Source organism: Colobus angolensis, unplaced genomic scaffold (assembly GCF_000951035.1).
Source record: "Colobus angolensis palliatus isolate OR3802 unplaced genomic scaffold, Cang.pa_1.0 Scaffold210, whole genome shotgun sequence".
Lineage (NCBI taxonomy): Eukaryota > Metazoa > Chordata > Mammalia > Primates > Cercopithecidae > Colobus > Colobus angolensis.
The window spans coordinates 84,691-106,510 of NW_012115267.1; the positions used below are offsets into that span (position 1 = coordinate 84,691).

The following is a 21,820-nucleotide window of genomic DNA, read 5'->3' on the forward strand; positions in this document are numbered from 1 at the left end:
GTGTTAGCCAGGATGGTCTCGATCTCCTGACCTCGTGATCCGCCCACCTCGGCCTCCCAAAGTGCTGGGATTACAGGCTTGAGCCACCGCGCCCGGCCTGGATATTTTTAAGACCATTTTTAATACATGGAATAGTATTAATATTGACAGCAGCATTAACCACCTCACACATTCGAATACACTGCAAGTCTCAAAAAAGGTCAGCACAGCCGGCTCATCTCTTTCATGGATGTAAATCTGCAGGACCGCCCAGAAGGTGTCTGCTCTAGATCTGAGCAACAGAGTCCATGTTTAGCAAGAAACCCTGCACCAAGCCATGAAAGTGGACTGGAATCAGGGAGCAATCAGAAGAGGAAGGCACCTGCCATAATGTGCTCTCTTCACTGTTAGGTTGGGATGGAGAATATTGAATACATGACAGCCTAAAAGTTGGGCAAATACTACTTTGGAAATAAGAGTGAATAAATGAGAAGAAATAGGTTTACATAAAAAATAGGACCAAAAGTTCAAGGACAGTGAAGGAAGACACTGGCCTGTTTAATAATAACAGATGTCTACAAGCTAACGAAGTCAATTTGTTTTGTTTTGTTTCATATATTTTTGTTCACAGAAGTAAAATAGTTTGCACATACCTGGAAGAAAACCAAGTGGAACTGGAGTTAAATCACCAGCAGAGGGCTACAGGGAAGGGTTATTCAGCAACAGTGAGGTCACCAAGGATCCGCAATAGTTCTGCCTCATTAGGCATGGTTGGCCCTCTGTATCTGAGTTCCACGTGGGCCAATTTGATCAACTGTGTATCAAAAACAGTTAAAATCAGAATCATGCCTGTAATTCCAGCATTTTGGGAAGCTGAGGTGGGAGGATGGCTTGAGGTCAGGAGTTTGAGACCAGCCTGGGCCATAGCAAGACCATGTCTCTACAAAAAAAAAAAGGAAAATTAAAACATTAGCTGGGTGTGGTGGTATAGGCCTGTAGCCCTAGCTACTTGGCAGGCTTAGGTGGGAGGACTCCTGGAGGCCAGGCGCTCGAGGCTGCAGTAAGCCATGGTTGTGCCAGTACACTCCACACTCCAGCCTGGGGTATAGAGCGAGACTCAGCCTCTAGAAAAAGAAACAAGAAATAATAAGAAGAGAATTTTTAAAAAAGAAAAAATATTAGGAAAAATAAAAAATAATACAAATAAATGATACATTATTACAACTACTTAGCACTTAAATTGTATTAGGTTATTGCAAGTAATCTAGAGATGATTTAAAATAATGGGAGAATGTACACAGGTTACATGCAAATACTATGCCCTTTTATATCTCAGAGTTGAGCATCCATGAATTTTAGTACAGGGGTGTAGGGGTGGGGTGGGCCCTGGAACCAATCCCCGTTGGATGGAAAGGAATGACTGGGTATGTGTGCATATGTATTTATATATAAACAACACAAAAACATAGGAAGGTAGATTTACAGGCCTCTGTGAGCCCAAAGGTAGCTAGCACTGTCCCAGAGCCTAGGATGGATGGAAACCTGTGTAATCAAGAGAGGGCGGGCCTTTCAGTTCTTTTTGTTGTTGCTTTTTGTTTTGGTTTGTTTTGTTTTTTTAAGACACAATTTCACTCTCTCTCTTGCCTAGGCTGGAGTGCAGTGGCACAATCTCAGCTCACTGCAACCTCCACCTTCCAAGTGATTCTCCTGCCTCAGCCTCCCAAGTAGCCAGAATTACAGGTGCATGCTACCACACCGGGACAATATTTTGTATTATTAGTAGTGATGGGGTTTCACCATGTTGATCAGACTAGCCTCGAACTCCTGACCTCAGATGATCCACCCACCTTGGCCTCCTAAAGTGCTGGGATTACAAGTGTGAGCCACTGCACCCAGCCCACTTTTTGGTTTTATATAAATACGTAAGAGCAGCCTTATGTGACCACTGCTGAAGGCCTGCAACTGTGTTGCTTATCCATGGGGTGAGTCAGGCCAGGCCTGTGTAGATAATGAACAACATGGCTCTCTACCCACCATACTTCACCTCTTCTAGTAACTGACCTTGTCAAACAGGACCACACCTCCCGCGAGAGGTAAGGGTGCACTCTTGCGACTCAGGGAGGGGTCTTCTGGGCTGCCAGCTGCTCAGGCTGCCCCCTCCCACACTGAGGACTGATTCCTCCCAGAGTGGGTAGCTGAACCTGGAGTCCACGTGGCCATCGGCTCACAGCTCATGCCTCCAAATGTCACTGTCTTAAGATTCCAATTAACCTGATTGCATTCCATTAAAATGCAGACCTCCAGTTAGAAAGCATTAAGGGATTTTGGTAATTTATTTAAAACTATTTAGCTATTTACAACAAATATACCAGAAATTGCTAAAATGTCTGTCACTGGATAATGTCTGTTTATGAAAGGAAAAGTCTCCTTTTGTAGCAATTCTCACCAAACAGCAAGCCTGAGGTTTTCTAAAATTAAAGAGACAAAAACGAGGAAGATCGGCCCACTTCCTCACTCTTCTTGCCCTCATCCCCATCACACAGGTCACATGCCCGGAAAGTCACATACTCCTGTAGAACTTTATAGTCTCTTGGGATGTATGTTTTCTGTGACTTGAACAATATTTCATTTAAAATAGCACTTTTGGCCAGGTGGTGGCTCATGTCTGTAATCCCAGCACTTAGGGAGATCGAGGGGTGGATTGCTTGAGCCCAGGAGTTTGAGACCAGCCTGGGCAACATGGTGAAATCCCATCTCTACTAAAAATGCAAGAATTGGCTGGGTGTGGTGATGTGTGCCTGTAGTCCCAGCTGCTCAGGAGGCTGAGGTGAGAGGATTGTTTGAGCCCAGTAGGAGGAGGTTGCAGTGAGCCAAGATCGTGCCACTGCACTCCAGTTCGGGCAACAGAGCAAGACTGTGTCTCAAAAAGTAAGTAAGTAAATAAATTAGAAGAATGTTGTCTTTTTTAGCAGCTGTATAATAAGGACCTTCAGCCTGTCCAATGACATGGGAAAATTAAACTCATAATAACGCTTCAAAATCCACTTGTTAAGTTTTGTCCTGCTGACCACTTTCATGCTGACCATCACTCTATGCATAAAGATGTACTTAATACTCTTCTGACATTCTAAGTGGTAATTGTAATTCTACTACGAAAGTGGCTACTCACTTAAAAAGAAAAGTTGAAAACTCAGGAGGCTGTGCCATTGTTAAGGAGCTGCTTTAATTAGAAAGGATGCATTTAATTATTAGTTCATTGGTGGGGAAAAGCAAAAAACAATCTAAATGAAGAGGGTCTGAGTTGGTCAAATGTTAACTGGGGAATGTCATCCTTTTTAATGTCAACTTCAACCCAAGAAAAATCTCCGGGGTAAACAAATCATCCTTGTCATCATTGCTGCCATTTTGTTATGGTCTGATGAGGCTCAGTCTTTGCAGGGGAGCTATGGGGCGGAGTAGTAGTTCAGAAAAGGATTTTTCTAGACGTACAGTCCTGAGGTCAAGTCTCAGCTGTGCCACTGTCCAGTCCTATGAAACACATTTGTTCCTGAAACCTCTGATGACTTTCACCACTGGCATTTAACTTAACCGATCAAAGATCTCTGCACATTGTGCGTATCTTCGGATGATCATTTCAGGAAGAGAACAAATTCAGGAGATGACTTACCCGGGATCCTAGAGATACGTCTTGCTTGGACGTAAAACTTGTAAAACATTTCTGCTTCTCAATTCGAATTTTGTGTACTGTTAAAAAGTACCTAGAATGTCATGGCCTATCCTTCCCACACCTTGGGAGTATTCACCGTTGGTGTCTGTAAGGAAGGTGGGTACTAGAGTACTTACTACCTAGCCCTGAAATGCTGTTGGATTATAATCTCATAATGTAAACATGGAAAGGAACACTGTAAAAGGAAAGCAAGGTAGTAAGAATGTGGTAAAGTCTATTTTTTTGCTCCTCTAGGAAAACCAGGCCTGCAGACCTCCCTACTGTACCCAGCTCCTCAACAAACCCTATGAGGCCCAGGCCCCATCTCGAACAGGATGGTTCCCCTAACCCTATGCGTTAGAAATGAGGGGTCTCTGAGAGTTCCCGCAGCATCTAGTTCTTACTCTTATACTTTGGACGGTATTCATGCATGCCATCTCCTGTATTAATCAAATAAGTCCCAGGCTAAATAAATGGACACTGAACTAAAACTTTAGACCAATTTAAATAAATGCTGGGCCACATGGCTTGACAATAGAAATAGCTGTATTATCATGGAAATCTTTCCAACACATGCTTTTATGTCTATCTCAATAGTCTATAAATAACACATTTTTTATTGGTAACATATGAGCTAATTACAACAAAGTATTACAGAACAGCAATGTCTAGCTTGTAAATAACACATCTTTATTGATAACATAAGGGTTATCAATAAAGATGACAAAGTATTATATAGTAGCAATGCTTTCCAGAGTTCACAAAGTGTCTGCATCCACACTAAATGGCACATGGCTGTATTTGTTTGGAGTGTTTCTTCCCCCCGCCCCCACCCTGAGCACAGAGACAGGGTCTCACTCTGTCACCCAGGCTGGAGTGCAGTAGCACAATCATAGCCCACTGCAGCCTCCTGTTCCTGGGCTCTGGTGAACCTCTTACCTCAACCTCCTGAATAGCTGGGACCACAGGAATGGGCCACCATGCCAGGCTACTTTTTTTTTTACTTTTTGTAGAGATGGAGGGTCTTACTATGTTGCCCAGACTGGTCTTGAACTCCTGGGCTCAAGCGATCCTTCTGCCTTGGTCTCCCAAAGGGCTGGGATTATAGGTATGCATCACATGCCTAGTCGTGGAGTTTTTTTTCTTCTTCTTTTTTTTCTTCTTTTTCTTTTTTGAGACAAAGTCTTGCTCTGTCACCCAGGCTGGGGTACAGTGGCACTACCTTGGCTCACTACAGCTTCTGCCTCCTGGGTTCAAGCGGTTCTCCTGCCTCAGACTCCCGAGTAGCTGGGACTACAGGTGCTCTCCACCATACCCGGCTGATTTTTGTATTTTTAGTAGAGATGGAGTTTTGTCATGTTGCCCAGGCTGGTCTTGAACTCTTGAGCTCAAGCCATCCGCCTGCCTCAGTCTCCCAACATCCTGGGATTACAGGCGTGAGTCGCCATGCCCCAGCCTGCCCCATCTTGCGGTCGGCTGTCATTTCTCACTCTCATTGTGCCTGTCTCCATAAGCTCCTCTACTTTCTAATTTCCTGCTTGTAGTATATCTTGGGCTTAAAAAAAAAAAAAAATCAGACAACTAAGCCTTTTGGGATCCTATCAAAAATATGAAGAAAAAGACTTCCAGGTCATCAGAGGGGTGAGCTTCGGATAAACGAGTTTGGTGACATCCTGTACTGACAGCTCACAGGCCACCTTGGTTCCAGACAAGGATCTGGATGCTGGGGAAAGCTGGCCACACCGTGTCTTCCTGCTAAGCCCTTGGGTAGTGGCCTTCTGATTGCCAGCCTTCGGCTTTTCAGTCAGAGCTCCCTGCCGCCATCTCTATGCTCTGTGTTCACGGTGGTGCTAGCTCTGTTTCTTTCAAACTGAGCTCCTCAATAGCTCGGCTTCTGTAGTTCCCTCCAGAGTCTCCGAGTCCACATCTGCTTAGTATCTACAAAAACCAATGCAGCCATATGGTTTGAATGCTTACATCACACACAGAGAGGCTCTTGGTTCTGGGTAAGTGCCACAATTATGAAAACTGCACTGAAGTAGGAAATAACGCCAGTTGAAAGAATGGCCTCATTTGCAGGCAGCTTGCACTGTATTTCATAAGAATGTGTTTGACATTTTAAGCTTTCCTGTGGCAGCAAATTGTACTTCTCCTAGTGGGAGGAGTTACTAAGTCTGTGACCAGAATAAACCAGACTGTTTTGGAAAGTTTGATTTTTTCGGTTTTCATATTCCATTTTATGACTGTGTTTGTTTTTCCAGAGATAAGCCTGTGTATAAGAAAACAGTCTTATCTCTGAACCAAGCACATGGCTCACACCTGTAATCCCAGCACTTTGGGAGGCCAAGATGTGAGGGTCATTTGAGACCAGGAGTTTGAGACAAGCCTAGGCATCATAGTGAGACCCCATCTTTACAAAAAATAAGAAAAAAGCAAAAAAAAAAAACCAAAAACATTAGCCTCGTGTGGTGCATGCTTATACTCCCAGTTACTCAGGAGGATAAGGAAGGAAGATCGCTTGAGCCCAGGAGTTTGAGGTTACAACGAGCTGTGATTGTGCCACTGCACTCCAGCCTGAGTGGCAGAGACCCCGTCTCAAAAACAAACAAACAAACAAATAAGCAAAAACAAACAAAAAACCACAGTCTATTATTTAGAGTTAAAAACTACAAACACTATTTTTTAACCTCAAGGAGTTCTATCATAAACTACCTTAAAAATAAAAAAACAAATTAAACAGGAATACAGAACTCTGGCTCAAAATTTAAAATTACAAAATAAATAAGACAAAGCATTTGACCTGAAGTTCCTGGGGCAGGATGGAAATATTCTGGTAAATGGCTATAAAACATTTCACAGAAGCTAGGAGGCCACCTATTTTGTAAAATGCACAACTGCTTTACTTATTGCCAAGAAAGATGAGGATGTGTCATCAACTGTAAGATGTACCCCATGTCAATGATGTTGAAATGTAATGTTTTTCAAAAAGATGGAATATGATATTTTTGAAAAATAGCTTTAAAATAACAAAAATAATATCACAATAATGACATGAGTCTCTTCGAGTTTCCTTAGAAAAGCCAATATTCTACCTTGATCATCAAATCTCTGTTTTAGGGCATCCTAAATTGTTAGAAAATGAGACGTTACATAGTTCATGTACAAGAAGACCAGAGTCAAAAACAGGTGAATGGATTACAAAACGAAAGCTGATGCGATTGGTGTCATTTATAAGTATCTGGGAATCAATCAGTATGGAAACAATAGTATTGGTTTCTGGAGGAGCAAGGACTAGAATCCACATGGGCTGAATCCACATGTCTACAGATCTATCATGACACGCTGCAGTCTAGTTTAAATAAACAGAAAACAGGAGCTACTCAGGTACAGCTTTAATGAAGGTAGCCATTGCACAAGGTTTTAAAAAACTTATATACATTTTTGTTTGTTTGAGACAGAGTCTTCTTCTGTTGCCCAGGCTGGAGTGCAGTGGTGCGATCATGACTCACTGCAGCCTTGACCTCCCAGGCTCAAGCAATCTTCCCTGCTCAGCCTCCCGAGTAGCTAGACCTACAGGCATACTCCACCACCCCCAGGTTAATTTTTGTTTTTGTAGAGATGGGGTTTTGCCATGTTGCCCAAGCTGGTCTTGAATTCCTGGACTCAAAAGATCTGCCTGGCTCTGTCTCACAAAACGCTAGGATTACATGCATGAGCCACTGTGTCCTGCCAGTATACATGTGCTTTGTTTGTTTTGTTTTGTTTTGCTTTTGTGACAAAGTCTCACTCTGTCACCCAGGCTGGAGTGCACTGGCACAATCTCGGCTCACTGCAACCTCCATTTCCCAGGTTCAAGCGATTCTCTTGCCTCAGCCTCCCAAGTAGCTGGGACTACAGACACATGCCACCACACCAGGCTAATTTTTGAATTTTTAAAGTAGAGACGGTGTTTCACTATATTGGCCGGCTGATCTCAAACTCTTGACCTCATGATCTGCCCACCTCGGCCTCCCAAAGTGCTAGGATTACAGGCATGAGCCACTGCGCCCGGCCGCCAGTATACATGGTTTAGTGATTACTATTTACTTGTAATAAAAAGTTCCATGTAAAAATATAATATAATTTTTCCTCCATTTTTTAGTTATTCAATTATTCTTGAACTTCCTGCTTTAATGGATAAATCATAATATTCAGCAGACTGGGAAGAATCCAAACCCCCAAACTATGTGGCTACAAGTTTTTAATTTGACAATTGAGTTGACAAGGCCTACCTCGTCTACAGCAGAAACTCACAGCCACAGCATGAAGTCAGTCAGCTGTTAGCCGCACAAGTGGTAGGATTTATGGTAGGTTCTGCCTTCCAAAGATCCACTCTCATTCTACAGTGGTATGCTACACACAAAACCATCCATTTGGCCAGGTGCAGTGGCTCATGCCTATAATCCCAGTCTTTGGGAGGCCAAGGTGGGCAGATCCCTTGAGCTCAGGAGTTCCAGAGCAGCCTGGACAACACAGCAAGCCTCGTCTCTACAAAAAGTATAACAATTAGCTGGGTGCAGTGGCACACACCTGTGGTCCTAGATACTTAGGGGGCTGAGGTAGGAGGATCGCTTGAACCCAGGAGGCAGAGGTTGCAGTGAGCCAAGATCATACCACTGCACTCCAGTCTGGGTAATAGAGGGGGACTCGACTAAAAAAAAAAAAAAAAAGAAAGAAAAAAAGCTATTAATTTTACGCCAGAACACATCATCTTAAGAACAAAAATCTTCTGTATGCACATAGTACCAACACATTTTAAAAGGCCCACATTTTAACAAGTAGAATAGACAAACTATCAGACAAGAAATCATAAACTATTTTGGCTGAAAAAAATCATTAAAATTATCTAACTCAACATTCTACATGTAGGTTTCTACACATAATGTATATGTATGGGTGTGTCTACATAGCTTTTTGAAGGGAATGACATATGATCAAGCCCATTTTTCCATAGTTATGATGGTTTGCTAGCAAAGCAAGAATATCAAGGTCTGCATTTCTGCCAACTCAATGCATAGCCCCAAGAGCTACTTGCAGAGGAAAGCTAGCATGGAGAATCCAGTCCATGTCTGTAGGACGAAACATTCATGGTAGAAGGTTGGAGAAACTTGTGGATGGTTGGCATTGCAGCTTCAGGGCTGGCATTCTCTCTGGTTTCAGGTGTGTCTGTTAATGGATTCTGCAGTATCTGACCCAAGTCTTTAACTAATATGAAACTGGAAGGCAAGGAAGTGGTCTGCTGAGAAGTCTGATTGAATATATTCTCCTCGCCTGTTGAAAGCTGGGGTGAAATGTCTGCACTGAAGGTGCAGTGTAGCTGATTAGATGTTTCCTCTGGGATTAGGGCAACAGAGCTGCTGTTTTGTTAATTCTCTTGACTTGGAGCTATGTAGCCTACTATTTGACCTGCCATCACTTGGAGCCCTGAAGTTACCGTTTTCTACAACTCCTATGCTAGCATCAAGTGATGTATTTGTTAACTTAAAAAAAAAAATTATGAATTTTTTTACAATAAAATCTTGCATTGGTGTGGGTACTTGGGTTACAACCGATGAACCACTATTGATATTTATTATTAACTAATATTCATAGGCTATATTAGGATTCACTCTATTAGACAGTTCTTTGGGTTTTGCCAAATGCATAACGTCACATATCCACCATTACCGTATCACACAGAGTAGTTTTTTGTTTGTTTGTTTGTTTTGAGACAGAGTCTCACTCTTTCACCAGGCTGGAGTGCAGTGGCGCAATCTCGGCTCACTGCAACCTCTGCTTCCTGGGTTCAAGCGATTCTCCTCCCTCAGCCTCCCGAGTAGCTGGGATTACAGGCACACACTACCACGCCCAGCTAATGTTTGTATTTTTAGTAGAGACATGGTTTCAATATGTTGGCCAGGATGGTCTCGATCTCTTGACCTCATGATCCACCCGCCTCAGCCTCCCAGAGTACTAGGATTACAGGCGTGAGCCACTGCGCCTGGCCTAGTGTTACTGCCCTACAAATCCCTTGTGTTTAACCTATTCTCCTCTTCCCCTCCCACTCGACCCAGGGCAACCACTGATCTTTTTACAGTCTCTAGAGTTTTGCCTTTCCATATGTCAATTAGCTGGAATCACACAGCATTTAGCCTTGTTCAGACTGGCTTCTTTTACTTAGTAATATGTATTTAGGGTTCCACCATGTCTTTTTGTGGCTTGAAAAATCATTACTTTTTAATCACTAAATAATATTCCATTGTAAGGATATACCATAATTTGTTTATCCATTCACCTATTGAAGGACATCTTGGTTGCTTCCAGTTTTTGGCAATTAGGAACACAGTCTTTACAGACCTTTGTGTGCAGGTTTCTGTATGGACTTGCCTGTTCATTTTTCAGTCTTCACCGATACAGGTACTGTCCAAGGAGAGCAGGCCTGGGAACACTGTCCATTCTGGGCTGCCGTAAGATACTCCGTGGGCTCCATTTTTCTGAAAGCTCCTTAATACCTGTTTGGCTCTCAGCTACCATTTCTGATTGTCAGGTAACTTCTGCAGATGTATTTTCTTAAGCTTGGTTACTACTAATGACTGAAATGTATCTGTTTTCCTCAAGGCTGCCATTTTAAATGAGCAGATTTCCTCTGTTGACTCCTCAGAGCGTCAAAACTGGCTCAGAGAATTAAACAGGGGGAGCAATTCCCATATAGTAAATGCAGCAACTCCTTATTTGTCCCAGACACATGGACATTACTTTCCAGCACTATAAAGCTCCAGTGGAAATTGTGTTACTTAAAACTTCCAATGCAGGGTTAGATTTTGATGTCTTCACTTCCATAAAGGGATTGTCTAAATTGAGATCAGCTGCACTAATGTTCTTGACACTGGCATTCAGGTATCTAGTTCCACAGCCAAAGGAGGAATACTTTTCTCTGTACCTGGAAGCTCCCTATTCTGCTGTAGTCTGTCTCCTTTCATCTCAGCTTCCAAGTCAACAGATACAGATTAAGTATCCCTTTTCTGAAATCTTTGGGACCAGGCCAGGCATGGTGGCTCACATTTGTAATCCCAGCACTTGGGGAAGCTGAGGTGGGAGGATCACTTGAGCCTAGGAGTTAAAGACCAGCCTGGGTAAAGTAGGCTTTTTGTGAGACCTAGTGTATACAAAAAGTAAACAAAATTAGCTAGGTGCAGTGGCATGAACCTGTGGTCCCGGCTACTTGGGAGGCTGAGGCAGGAGGATCATTTGAGCCCAGGAGGTTGAGTTCCAGTGAGCCACGATGATGCCACTGCACTCCAGCCTGGGCTACAGAGCAAGACTCTGTCAAACAGACAACAACAAAAACGAAGGAAAAGAGAAAAAGGGGCAGGAGAGGAAAGGAGACGACAAAATCCTTGGGACCAAAAATGTTTCCAATTGTGGCATATTTGCATAGACATAAACCAGCAAAATTCATTTGTGATTTATATACACATAGCTGAAGGTAATTTTATATAATGTTTTAAAATAATTATATGCATGAAACAAAGTTTGGACTGTGTTTTGACAGCAATCTGTCAAGTAAAGTCAGGTGTGGGATTTTTCCACTTGTGGCATATCATGTGAGTGCTCAAACATTTTTGGATATTGGAGCATTTCAGATTTTGGATTTTCAGGTTAGGGATGCTCAACCTGCAGTTGTTAGTCTGTACCCTCTCACCCAGGAAGTTCATGGTCCCCTGTGTTACAAAGATGGGTCTTGGTCACATGGAGAATTCTTCTTCTTATTATTATTATTATACTTTAAGTTCTAGGGTACATGTGCCCAACGTGCAGGTTTGTTACACAGGTATACATGTGCCACGTTGGTTTGCTGCACCCATCAACTCGTCATTTACATTAGGTATTTCTCCTAATGCTATCCCTCTCCCAGCTTCCCACCCCTGACAAGCCCCAGTGTGTGATGTTCCCCACCCTGTGTCCAAGTGTTCTCATTGTTCAATTCCCACTTATGAGAACATGTGGTGCTGGGTTTTCTGTCCTTGTGACAGTTTGCTGAGAATGATGGTTTCCAGCTTCATCCATGTCCCTGCAAAGGACAGGAACTCATCCTTTTTATGGCTGCATAGTATTCCATGGTGTATAGGTAACATGGAGAATTCTTTTGTTCAATCTCACGCTGGTTCTTTGTGCTACTGAAGGCCATCATTCACTTTGTTCAGATTCTGACATTCTAGATGTCAGCCCTGTTCATTTAGAGACATACCCCTGTGGTTAATGCATCATGGTAGTTGTTACAGAAAAACTAGCTTCCTTTCTTGTATGGAGATGAAATTTAAGATCTTGGGTGCTTTTTTCAGCAGGTAGTTTCTTTGAATTACCTGATTTTTCTGATGAATCCTACAGAGGCATAGCTGGGCACCAGTGTGATGCAGTACTATGCTGGAGGAACAGAATCAGAAATATCTTACAGAGGAAAAGAATGCTTTCTTTTCCTTCCATTTTTAATTTCTTCATTTAAAAACCAATACTTGGGTATACACCTAAAAGAACTGAAAGCAGGGACTCTAGGAGATATCTGTACACTCATGTTCACAGCAGCATTATGTGCAATAGGCAAAAGGTGGAAGCAAGCCATGAATCCGAACTGCAGCTGAATGGATAAGCATAATATGGCATAAACAGACAATGGGATATTTATTCAGCCTTACAAAGGAAGGAGATTCTGATATATACTATAACATGGATGAACCTTGAAAATATGGTACTACGTGGAATAAATTAATCACAAAAGGACAAATACTATATGATTCCACTTATATAGTATATTAGTCTGTTTTCACGCTGCTGATAAAGACATACCCAAGACTGGGTGATTTATAAAGAAAAAGAGGTTTAATGGACTCACGGTTCCACATGGCTGGGGAGGCCTCCCTATTATGGCGGAAAGTAAAAGTCATGTCTTACATTGGCGGTAGGCAAGAGAGCTGCAAGCGGGTGCAGGGAAACTCCCCCTTATAAAAGCATCAGATCTCGTGAGACTTACTATCACAACAGCGGGGAAAGCACCCCCCTCCATGATTCAGTTACCTTCCTCCAGGACCCTCCCATGACATGTTGAGAATTGTGGGAGCTACAATTCAAGATGAGGGTGGGTGCCCAGCCAAGCCATGTCATATAGGTTCCTAGAATAATCAAACACATATAGACAGAGTGATTTCCAGGTACTGTGGGGAGGAGGGATGGGGAGTTATGGTTTAATGGGTATGGAGTTTCACTTTGAGAAGATAAAAACATTCTGGGGATGGATGGTGGCGATGGTTGCACAACAATGTAAAAATAAAGGTCACTGAACTGTACACTCGAAAAACAGTTAAAATCGTGTATTTCGTTCTGTGTATATTCTATTACAATTTTTTAAAATCAGTATTGCAGTTAATGCAATCAAGCTATAATACTAGCATCTTAATCTTGGGTGACCGTTAAGTCCTGGTCACCCCAAGGTTTGCTGAGGCAGTCTCCATTTATGCTTCTGTATTCAGGGTAATCACTAATCATTCCCTCTTCACTCTCAAAAGTGTCCTGGCTTGAACAGTAAGTCATCTGGCCACCCTAGATCTATTTCATAATTGTATAAATCATTGAATTGCCATCTTTGAATGCAAATGTCTTAACATTCAGAACGTACCTGTATTTTCTTGGATTACTCTAATCATAAATGTGATGTCCCATGGAATGTTATAGGCTCTGATAAAATTTTAAAGGCTTCTGACTACTTTCTGAACACTGATTAGAGCACCAAAAGTAGTCCTCATTTCTTATAGACACATTATTTCTCTAAACACTAAAACCCTCTAACATTTTTCAAGCTCTCCTACTTCACTAGCTCTGTGTTAAAGGGAACAGAGAAGAGAAAGACATGGTCCCAGACAGTTGCTATTTCTTGTTTCTCTTGGCTACCTCTTTGTTGTTGTTAAAAATATCAACAAATATTCCTTGAAGTCAGAAATATGTTCACGTTTCAATATTTCCATCTTCTACCTCATCATGAGAGAACACACCACTTTCTCTTCGAGTAACCTACTGTTCTGCACTTATAATAAAAGTACCATACTATCATAACCTTATTGTTATCCACCCCCTGGATGAACATCTTCTCTCATTTTCCAACTCCAAATATCAGAGGTAAATATAACACAATTTTGTTCAATAATCAAGACCATCCCTTGATGTGCTAATGTAATTTGTGAGTGCAAATGAACTGGTAATTTATTGCTTAAAAATAGAAGAGATCCAATCATATCTACTTCAGTAGTTTGGAAAAAAAGGAATCTGACAAGTACCAGGGTATGAAATAAGTAATTAAAGTGAACTCAAGCATACTCTTACGTTATTCTCCAATAAACAAGTCATGTCTATTTCTGTAATCCTTAAAATGAGCATGCTGAAAGTTACAGGGGAGAGAAGGATTCAGGAAAAACACAGATAATTCATCTGACGAAAGAACCAGCAAGCCAGGTGCTATTATTTCTCTCTTAGGACATTACTGTCTTCCTTTGTATTGTTGTTCATTAAATGAGTAGACTATCTGTGGCTTTGAGAAGGAAAAATAATTTTTAAAAAATAATTTTCCTAACATTTTACCTTGATTATGAAACCAAACCTAAGGAACATTATTTCCATTCAATTAGTACCACATGCAGAGAGACAGGCGCTTGGTAATTTTTAGTTACTCATTTGCTTGATGCTTTTTCCAGCAATTTCAGCTGCAAAATGATAACATCCATCTGTTTGAAAAGGTAACTAGTTAGCAACTAGCTCCTTTAAAAATTTTTTACAACATACCCTCTTACCTTTCCAAAGTCAATCTCTACCAGCTTTAAAAATACATATTCTAGCCAAATCCTGGATGAAATATATTTTAGATATGTGTTAGGCATGATGGATTGTCACACAACAGTCACTCCTATCTCCTTCAAGTGTGCATCCCTCTGTCTTTGAGGTTAGAAAGCTATAAGCTGCATTTTCCAGAGTCCCTTGCAGCTAGGGTTCTGGGCACAGTGTTCTTCCAGGGAGATGAGCAGGGTAACAAGGAAGGTGCAGAGCATCTAAGGAAAACATTTCCTTCCTTGTTTTTGTTGTTGGTAGCAATGTTCAGTCACTAGCTTCCTAGGGTGGAGAGGCATTTTGCAGCAGCCTGTCTGATCAATGGAACATAGCCCGAGAGGTGCACCCTTGATGTTAAGCAGTTCTAGTGGTGGTTCTGATTCCCAGCCCCCAGGCTGTGGCAATGACAGCAGCAACCCTGGGGGCCAATCAAGCTTGCTGGGAGCCAAGACATGAGGAGCCAAGACATGAGGCTCAGGCCAGGTCCCCTCCTCTACTTTTAGTTGCAACCTTCATTCCAACCTTCTTGTGAGCACCTAATTCTCATATTCAACCCCTTCCTGCTTGAAATAGTTAGGATAGTTTCCGTTATCTGCAACCTGACGGAGAAGAAAGAGAATGTAGAAATGAGCACATTCAATACAGCAAGATGGGACGTGACACCCCAGAAGAACCATGGAAGTGGCAAAGGTTGTGCCTATTTGACATTCGCAGTTACACCTTTAAGAACAAGAAGCTCACAGGCTGCACCTTCCAGGACTACCCAAATCCGGACTAACAACCCTTTAGGGCCTAGGGTTGATGCCGAGACATATTAACAAAGGCTGGGAAATAATCGTCGGGACCCCTAGAGAGAAAAGAAGGGAGGATAGAAGGGAACAGGGAAAAGCAAAGAGAAGAAAACCATGCATATGTGTGAAGAGGACCATACACCAAACCCCTCAAGTGCCCTCCTCCCCTCACCACCTCATCATCATCTCTAAAAACAACCACAGGTTACTTCTTTAACCGAGCTGAGTCAAAGGCCTGTCTAGGGTGGAGGAGATGCAAGTGTGACAGCCTCTGGCTCCCAAAGGACACTGGTTACTAAGAGTACAACATATTCTATACTCTATGCTATAGGAGTATACTAGGAGTATACTCAGTATACCCAGATGGGGGACTGAACCAGTGACCCATATATTCAGTTCTAGAGTCAATTAGGCAGCAACCTCTCTGCAGCCTCCAGGAGATGATCTTTAGTCAACATATTCCTACTTCTTGTAATAAACCCCTCTTTATGACTGCTCACAATGTGCCAACTGTGTACTCAGCATTTTACACCTAGTCATTTGCTCCATAGCCACCTGGGGAGGTGTCATTATCTCCATTTCACAGACAAGGAAATGGCTCGGAGCTGGGCTTCAATCCAGGTGATCTAGTTCAAACTCTTAAAATGCTTTCTTTGAGTGGTTAGAAGTTTCTCTGGATGAGAAGTGAGTATCCAAAGTCAATGATGTTAACTCCTTTTGAAGATGTCTCAGCTAGGATGTCTATGCAATGTACTTTCTTTATGGCATCAACAGAAGTGAATCGCAAAAGCTGAAGGACATTTAACTGGCCATTTGGCATCCCTCTTCAGTCTGTCCTTAAATGAATTCTCCAGTTATCTTAATGCTTTCACGCCATTCTTTTCAGAAGAATTCCTAATTTATCTACAAGTAAAAACATAAGATTGCACAGACAAGTGCTGACAGCCTAATTTCAATAATGCATTATACCAGGGGCTTAATTGCGTGAGGGCTTTCACTCAATTCCTGTTTAAAAATACAAATGAGAACTTTGACATGTAGTAAACACAGGCATTTAATTGCATTTTGCTCTCAACATTATGAGCCTGTATAGTGCCAAGTATGTCTTGCTTGTGTCTTCTTTAAAGCAATGACAGAGTCTTCTTCATAAATCTGTTTCAAATTGTGGAGACTAGTTCTCTAAAAGAGCATATAAATTCTTTACAAGTGAAATGCATTTAAGCATCTACATATCCACCTGTCAGAAATACTAAAAGGTCTGGTCTCTTCTTTACAACCCTTGCAATCTCCAGTAAGATATGGCTGTCAAAGATACACATACACAGAGATTTAAGATTTACTGGGAAGATCCCTGCTCCCATTGACCTTCCAATTTAAGGCAGAGTTAACTATCCACCCAGGGTATTCCCAATTTCATATCCCTCTGGTAAGTAAAATTTTATTAAAACATTTGAACTACCTTGGAACTTTATCCATATTAAGATATACACGCAAAAAGGCACATTTCCAAAGGACATCATTACGGCAATTGAATCTTTCTAGAAAAAAAATTTCTTTGGAGTTAGAAAAAGAATGTATACAGAGCTCCCTTTTCAAATCTGACCAAATGCGTTAATAAAGCAGCAGTTCTTTGGCATAATTTCCTCAGTGACAAGATATGTCCCAACTTCTCAAGGTCTCCTTCAAATAAGTTATAGATAACCAATGACCATCTGAGAGCCACTTCCATTCTCCTAAGTGATCTTGCTATGAGCAACTCTAAGGCACCACTCATAATACTGGACAGTTCTTTATCCTGTATTCTGAGCCAGTCATCGAGGACAGAGAAAGCTCCAACTCTCCCTTCCCCAAACTTCAAACAAGTTAACCATTCATTAGCTAAAAAATAAAGGCTTCCGAGATGGGTGGATCATTTGAGGTCAGGAGTTTGAGACCAGCCTGGCTCACAAGGTGAAACCCCCTCTCTGCTAAAAATACAAACAAACAAACAAACAAATTAGCTGGGCATGGTGGTTTGCACCTGTAATCCCAGCTACTGGGGAGGCTGAGGCAGGAGAATCGCTTGAACTCAGGAGATGGAGGTTGTAGTGAGCCAAGATGGCACCACTGCACCCCAGCCTGGGCGACAGAGTGAGGCTCCATCTCAAACACAAACAAACAAACAAATAAATAATAAAAAATAGAAAGACAAAGGCGTCCATTTGCTGATGTCACATGAATAATAGCACTTTTAGTTGCTGAAACAGGGTTAAATGCCAATGGTTAGCTGTAATATTACCAAAATCTTAACCTAAAACAGTGTAGATATATTTTAGCTCTTTCTACACACTAAATTTTCAATGTACATTTAAATTCATGCCTACCACCTAACACAAAGCTCTGCAAGTAGACGTTTACAGCCTTATCTTCTTTCTACATAGAGCATTGTGGGCTCACATCATTTATCACAAAGAACCCACGTAATATAAAAAGACCCAGCCGGGCCCCATCCCAGCACTTTGGGATGCCGATGTGGGCGGACCACGAGGTAAGGAGTTGGAGACCAGCCTGACCAACATGTTGAAACCCCGTCTCTATTAAAAATACAAAAATTAGCCAGGTATGGTGGCAGGTGTCTGTAATCCCAGCTACTTAGGAGGCTGAGGCAGAGGAATTGCTTGAACCCGGGGGGCGGAGATTGCAGTGAGCCGAGATCGTGCCATTGCACTCCAGCCTGGGTGACAGAGAGAGACTCCGTCAAACAAACAAACAAAAAAACCCCACACATAGCAAGTATATCATACAAATCCTCACCTTCCTATTTTGGCATTCCTTCTTAAACTGTATTTTCATCGTGAGTTTTGAAAACTTTCTGGCTTCAAGTTATCTTAGTTCTTTGCCTCTTACTAATTAAAAATCAGTTCCCCAGGGAAAGATACACGTGCACTCCATGAAAAAATACGAATCCACTTTAACCTTTAAGGCACTAGACATGTTCTTTATCTCTGAATTCTGATTTATCTGATCTCACACCCAAAGCACATCCCGCAATCCCTTACGGCATGGCAGTCTCGCCTCTTTTGATCGTATCTAAGTTTGCAAGGTAAACAGGCCACCCTGGGCTACCGAAAGGCAGGGGACGACCAGGAACTCACCCTGGCGGCCGGACCCGGGCGCGGGCTCCGGAGCACGCGCTAGATGACTTGTCGCGCCCCCTCCTCCCCGCGGGCGGGCGCCGAGGCGGCGGATCTAGGGCGGAACAGAGGCTTCTCTCCGCTCCCCTCTGCAGACCATTGTCAGCGCCCGAGTCGCCGGCGCTTTCTGCACGCTGTGGGGACGGGCAGCAGCTCTCCCGATGCGAGTAGTCACAGCGCTGTCCCGCAGCCTGGGGCAAAAGCTGCTTTTGCATTAGAGCCGAGGGCTGCACCAGGTGTAACTTCCACCCCTTGACCTATTTTACAGTGTGAGGATGAAAGGAAGAGGGAAAAAATAGACGGAGGGCGCGCGGAGGAGCGGGCGGCAGGGTGCGCGCGTGGCCGTGGGGGAGCGCGCGCGCGGGCCCGGGCTAGTGTAGGGGCTTCCAAAGAGAAGTTGCAGCGAGCCCCGGCCTCCCGCACCTGGGCCCGCTCGGAGGTGCTTTGCGAGCCCCTCCTCCCGCCGCAGCCGCAGGCCAGCTTGGCCCGCCCTACTCCGGCGCCCCGCGCGGGAAGCGCAGCTCCCGGGGATCGGGGGCTTTGGGCTGGCCCCGCGACAGCCGCGGGGAGACCGCCCGCGGCCCCTGCTCCCGTCGCCGTCCCCGCCTCCCCGGGCTGCCTTCACCTTTCCGCAGGCGGTGCTCCTCCGGCTCAGCTGTCCGGGAACCCAGGCCTGCGGCGCCTCCGGGCAGGGAAGGCGGGCTGGCGCGCGGCGGAGCCGGGGACTGTCGCCTCCCCGCCTCGTTCCCTGCAATCGCCCCGCCCGAACGTGCCCGGGAAGTGAGGCCGGGCCGCGCCCGCCCGGCCGGGGACAGGGGTGACCTTCCGGCCTCCCGCCTTGCCCTTGTTGCCGGTGTCTCTCGGCGTGGCCCGTCCTGCGTAGAAGACGCCCCGGCGGGCGCACCTGGTCGGCCCGAAGCGCATCAGCGTAGTACCTGGGGTGACGGCGACGTGTGACTTTAGCGAGGCTCTTCTCACTTAATTTTTACAGCCCCGGACTTCAGCGGAAATGCCCCCTTGGGGTCGGTCCATTGGGATAACTGGAGATGGGGCATTAAGTAGGGTGCCACGGCTTAGACGCTCCAAATCATTCCAGTACACAGCGTGCCTTATCTGTTGAGTTTTGCAAAACGAGCCCCATCAAAAAAGCATCCATCAAAAGGCGGGTGGAACTTGTAAGTTTTTGCCCAAAACTGGACACAAACCTTCCCTCCCCCCCATTGCTTCTGTTACAATAGCGTTAATTACTTTCTTCCAAGTCCCTAACGTGATAATATCTCCAACCGCCTATTATTAAACAACTCCCTTATCATCAGGGACCTATGCACTTTAAATATGGACGTTCCCAGGGACGAAAAACGAGTAGTAACCGCTCTGCCGCCCTTGGTATAGAGGTTCGTGCTCCTGATCCCCTGCCTAGGGGGCAGAGTTCATGTCGAGCTGTTTTTTCCAGTCCAGGTTATTTATGGGTACCCAACTACAGGTCTCACATAGACGCTGGTCTATTTCAGGTGTGACTAAGAGGGTTGATGGAGATCAGCATATAGTTTCTGATTCTGGAATGGGTTTCTAGTGCCACAGTATATGGCGTGGGGTGCAGTGGGGGAACATTTGTTTGGGCTTCTCTTTATCGTCATGCCCTAGATAATCAGATTGACATTTTCTTTTTCTGTAAAGGCCTCACATTCAAAAAGAAAGAAATAAATAAAATAAAATAAAATAAAAAAATCACCACGAGTCTGGTATTCTTGAGCTGAACGCCAGCAACAGAAATGCAACTGCTCATCCTTTTGCTTCCATTCCCTGGAGCTACAACTGCAATATGTCCTTGGACACAGAAGACGTGTTGGATACTGTGATGTTCCTTGTCCTCTTCTAACAGTGCATCAGGAAACAAAGTATACCTAAAGTATACGATAGTGCCTGGCAAATAGTACGACCTGATAAATACTTGTCCAGTGATTGAGCGACTGTGATAAACAAGAAAGTAACCCAGCTTAACTTTTGCAAGAAACCATGAGAGAAATCAGTTGTAGGTGACATCGTCAGGGAAGGCATCCTGGAAGTGGTGGCCGGTACCTGATTTAAATATAAAAAAATGGCTAAGGACTAGGTGAGGTGGTTCATGCCTGTTATTCCAGCACTTTGGGAGGCCGAGATGGGAGGATCGCTTGAGGCCAGGAGTTTGAGACCAGCCTGGGCAACATAGTGAAATTTCATTTCTGAAAGAAATACAAAACATTAACTGGGCATGGTAGTGCATGCCCACGATCGCAGCCATTCAGGAAGCTGAGGCAGGAGGATCGCTTGAGCCCAGAAATTTGAAGTTGCAGTGAGCTATGCTTGCACCACTGCATTTCAGCCTGGGTGACAGAGACCCAATCTCAAAATAAATAAATAAATAAATAAATACACTTAGGGAGTGGAAGTGGGATAGCATATTTGATATGCTTTCAAGATGTAATAGAGGCAGAGATTCTTAACTTTTTGTGGGTAATAGGCCCCTATGAAAATGTTGATAGAAGCTTTGAAACCCCCTTATATAATAAACAAATGTGAAATACTTGCATATGTTTTCTGAAAGTTCACAGACTGGCTGAAGCAGATGTGTAGAATCCCTGGAGACTCGTGAACTATGACATGAGTTACCAATGTCTTTCTTATTTGGAGGCAGGTAGAAAAACAAAGAGATTTTTCTAGTTGAGACCATCATAAAAGGCATTTCAATGACCACCAGTACAATTTGGGTAATGGTTGTGGAAATGGAAAGAAAAATGTACTGTAAAGAAAATTTGTACACTCGAGAAACATAGCTAGACTTTTAAACCATTTATGTTCTTTTTGTACCTGAGAATTTCCCTTTCATATCTCAGCAAAAAGGGGGAAGGAATAGATAAAAAAGATGACTGTCAAAATATTGACAGTTGCTGATGCTGGGTGCACACGTGGGGCTTTATTGTATTATTCTCTCATTATTTGTGAGGTTTAACATTTTTCATTTAAAAAAAATTTCAGTGGATTTTTACTCTTGGTAGTCATACCCAATCCTATAGCATTTCCTAACTTGGGTTCTTAGAATGGAGATTTTTGTATATAAAAAAAGAAAAAGAAAAGAAAAAGAAAACAATACAAATAGGCCAGTGATGCCACATATAAGATTGTTATTAATAAGTAGAGTCTTTGTAGAAACAATACGTTTTCTCTGAGGAAGAATTATAAAGTGTGTTGGCCACAGTCTCAACATAAATTAGACAACTATGAAACACTGAACACGTGGTTTTCTG

The 21,820-nt window shown here is 43.3% G+C and overlaps 1 protein-coding gene across 2 annotated transcripts in view; it reads right to left on the reverse strand.

Moving 5' to 3' along the window:
* The window catches only part of LOC105512367 (uncharacterized protein KIAA1456 isoform-like), a 39,895-nt gene extending 20,372 nt beyond the window's left edge, over positions 1–19,523 (reverse strand). The window contains exons 1-2 of one of the 2 annotated variants that reach the window (XM_011942800.1): positions 19,472–19,523; positions 18,498–18,793 (exon numbers count right to left, since the gene is read on the reverse strand). In XM_011942800.1, coding sequence (XP_011798190.1) covers positions 18,498–18,751 — 254 coding nt within the window. In that variant the 5' untranslated portion in view covers positions 18,752–18,793; positions 19,472–19,523. Of the gene's footprint in view, positions 1–18,497 lie in introns of both variants that reach the window. The other variant, XM_011942799.1, reaches the window with a different exon arrangement.
* Positions 19,524–21,820: the final 2,297 nt, after the last annotated feature.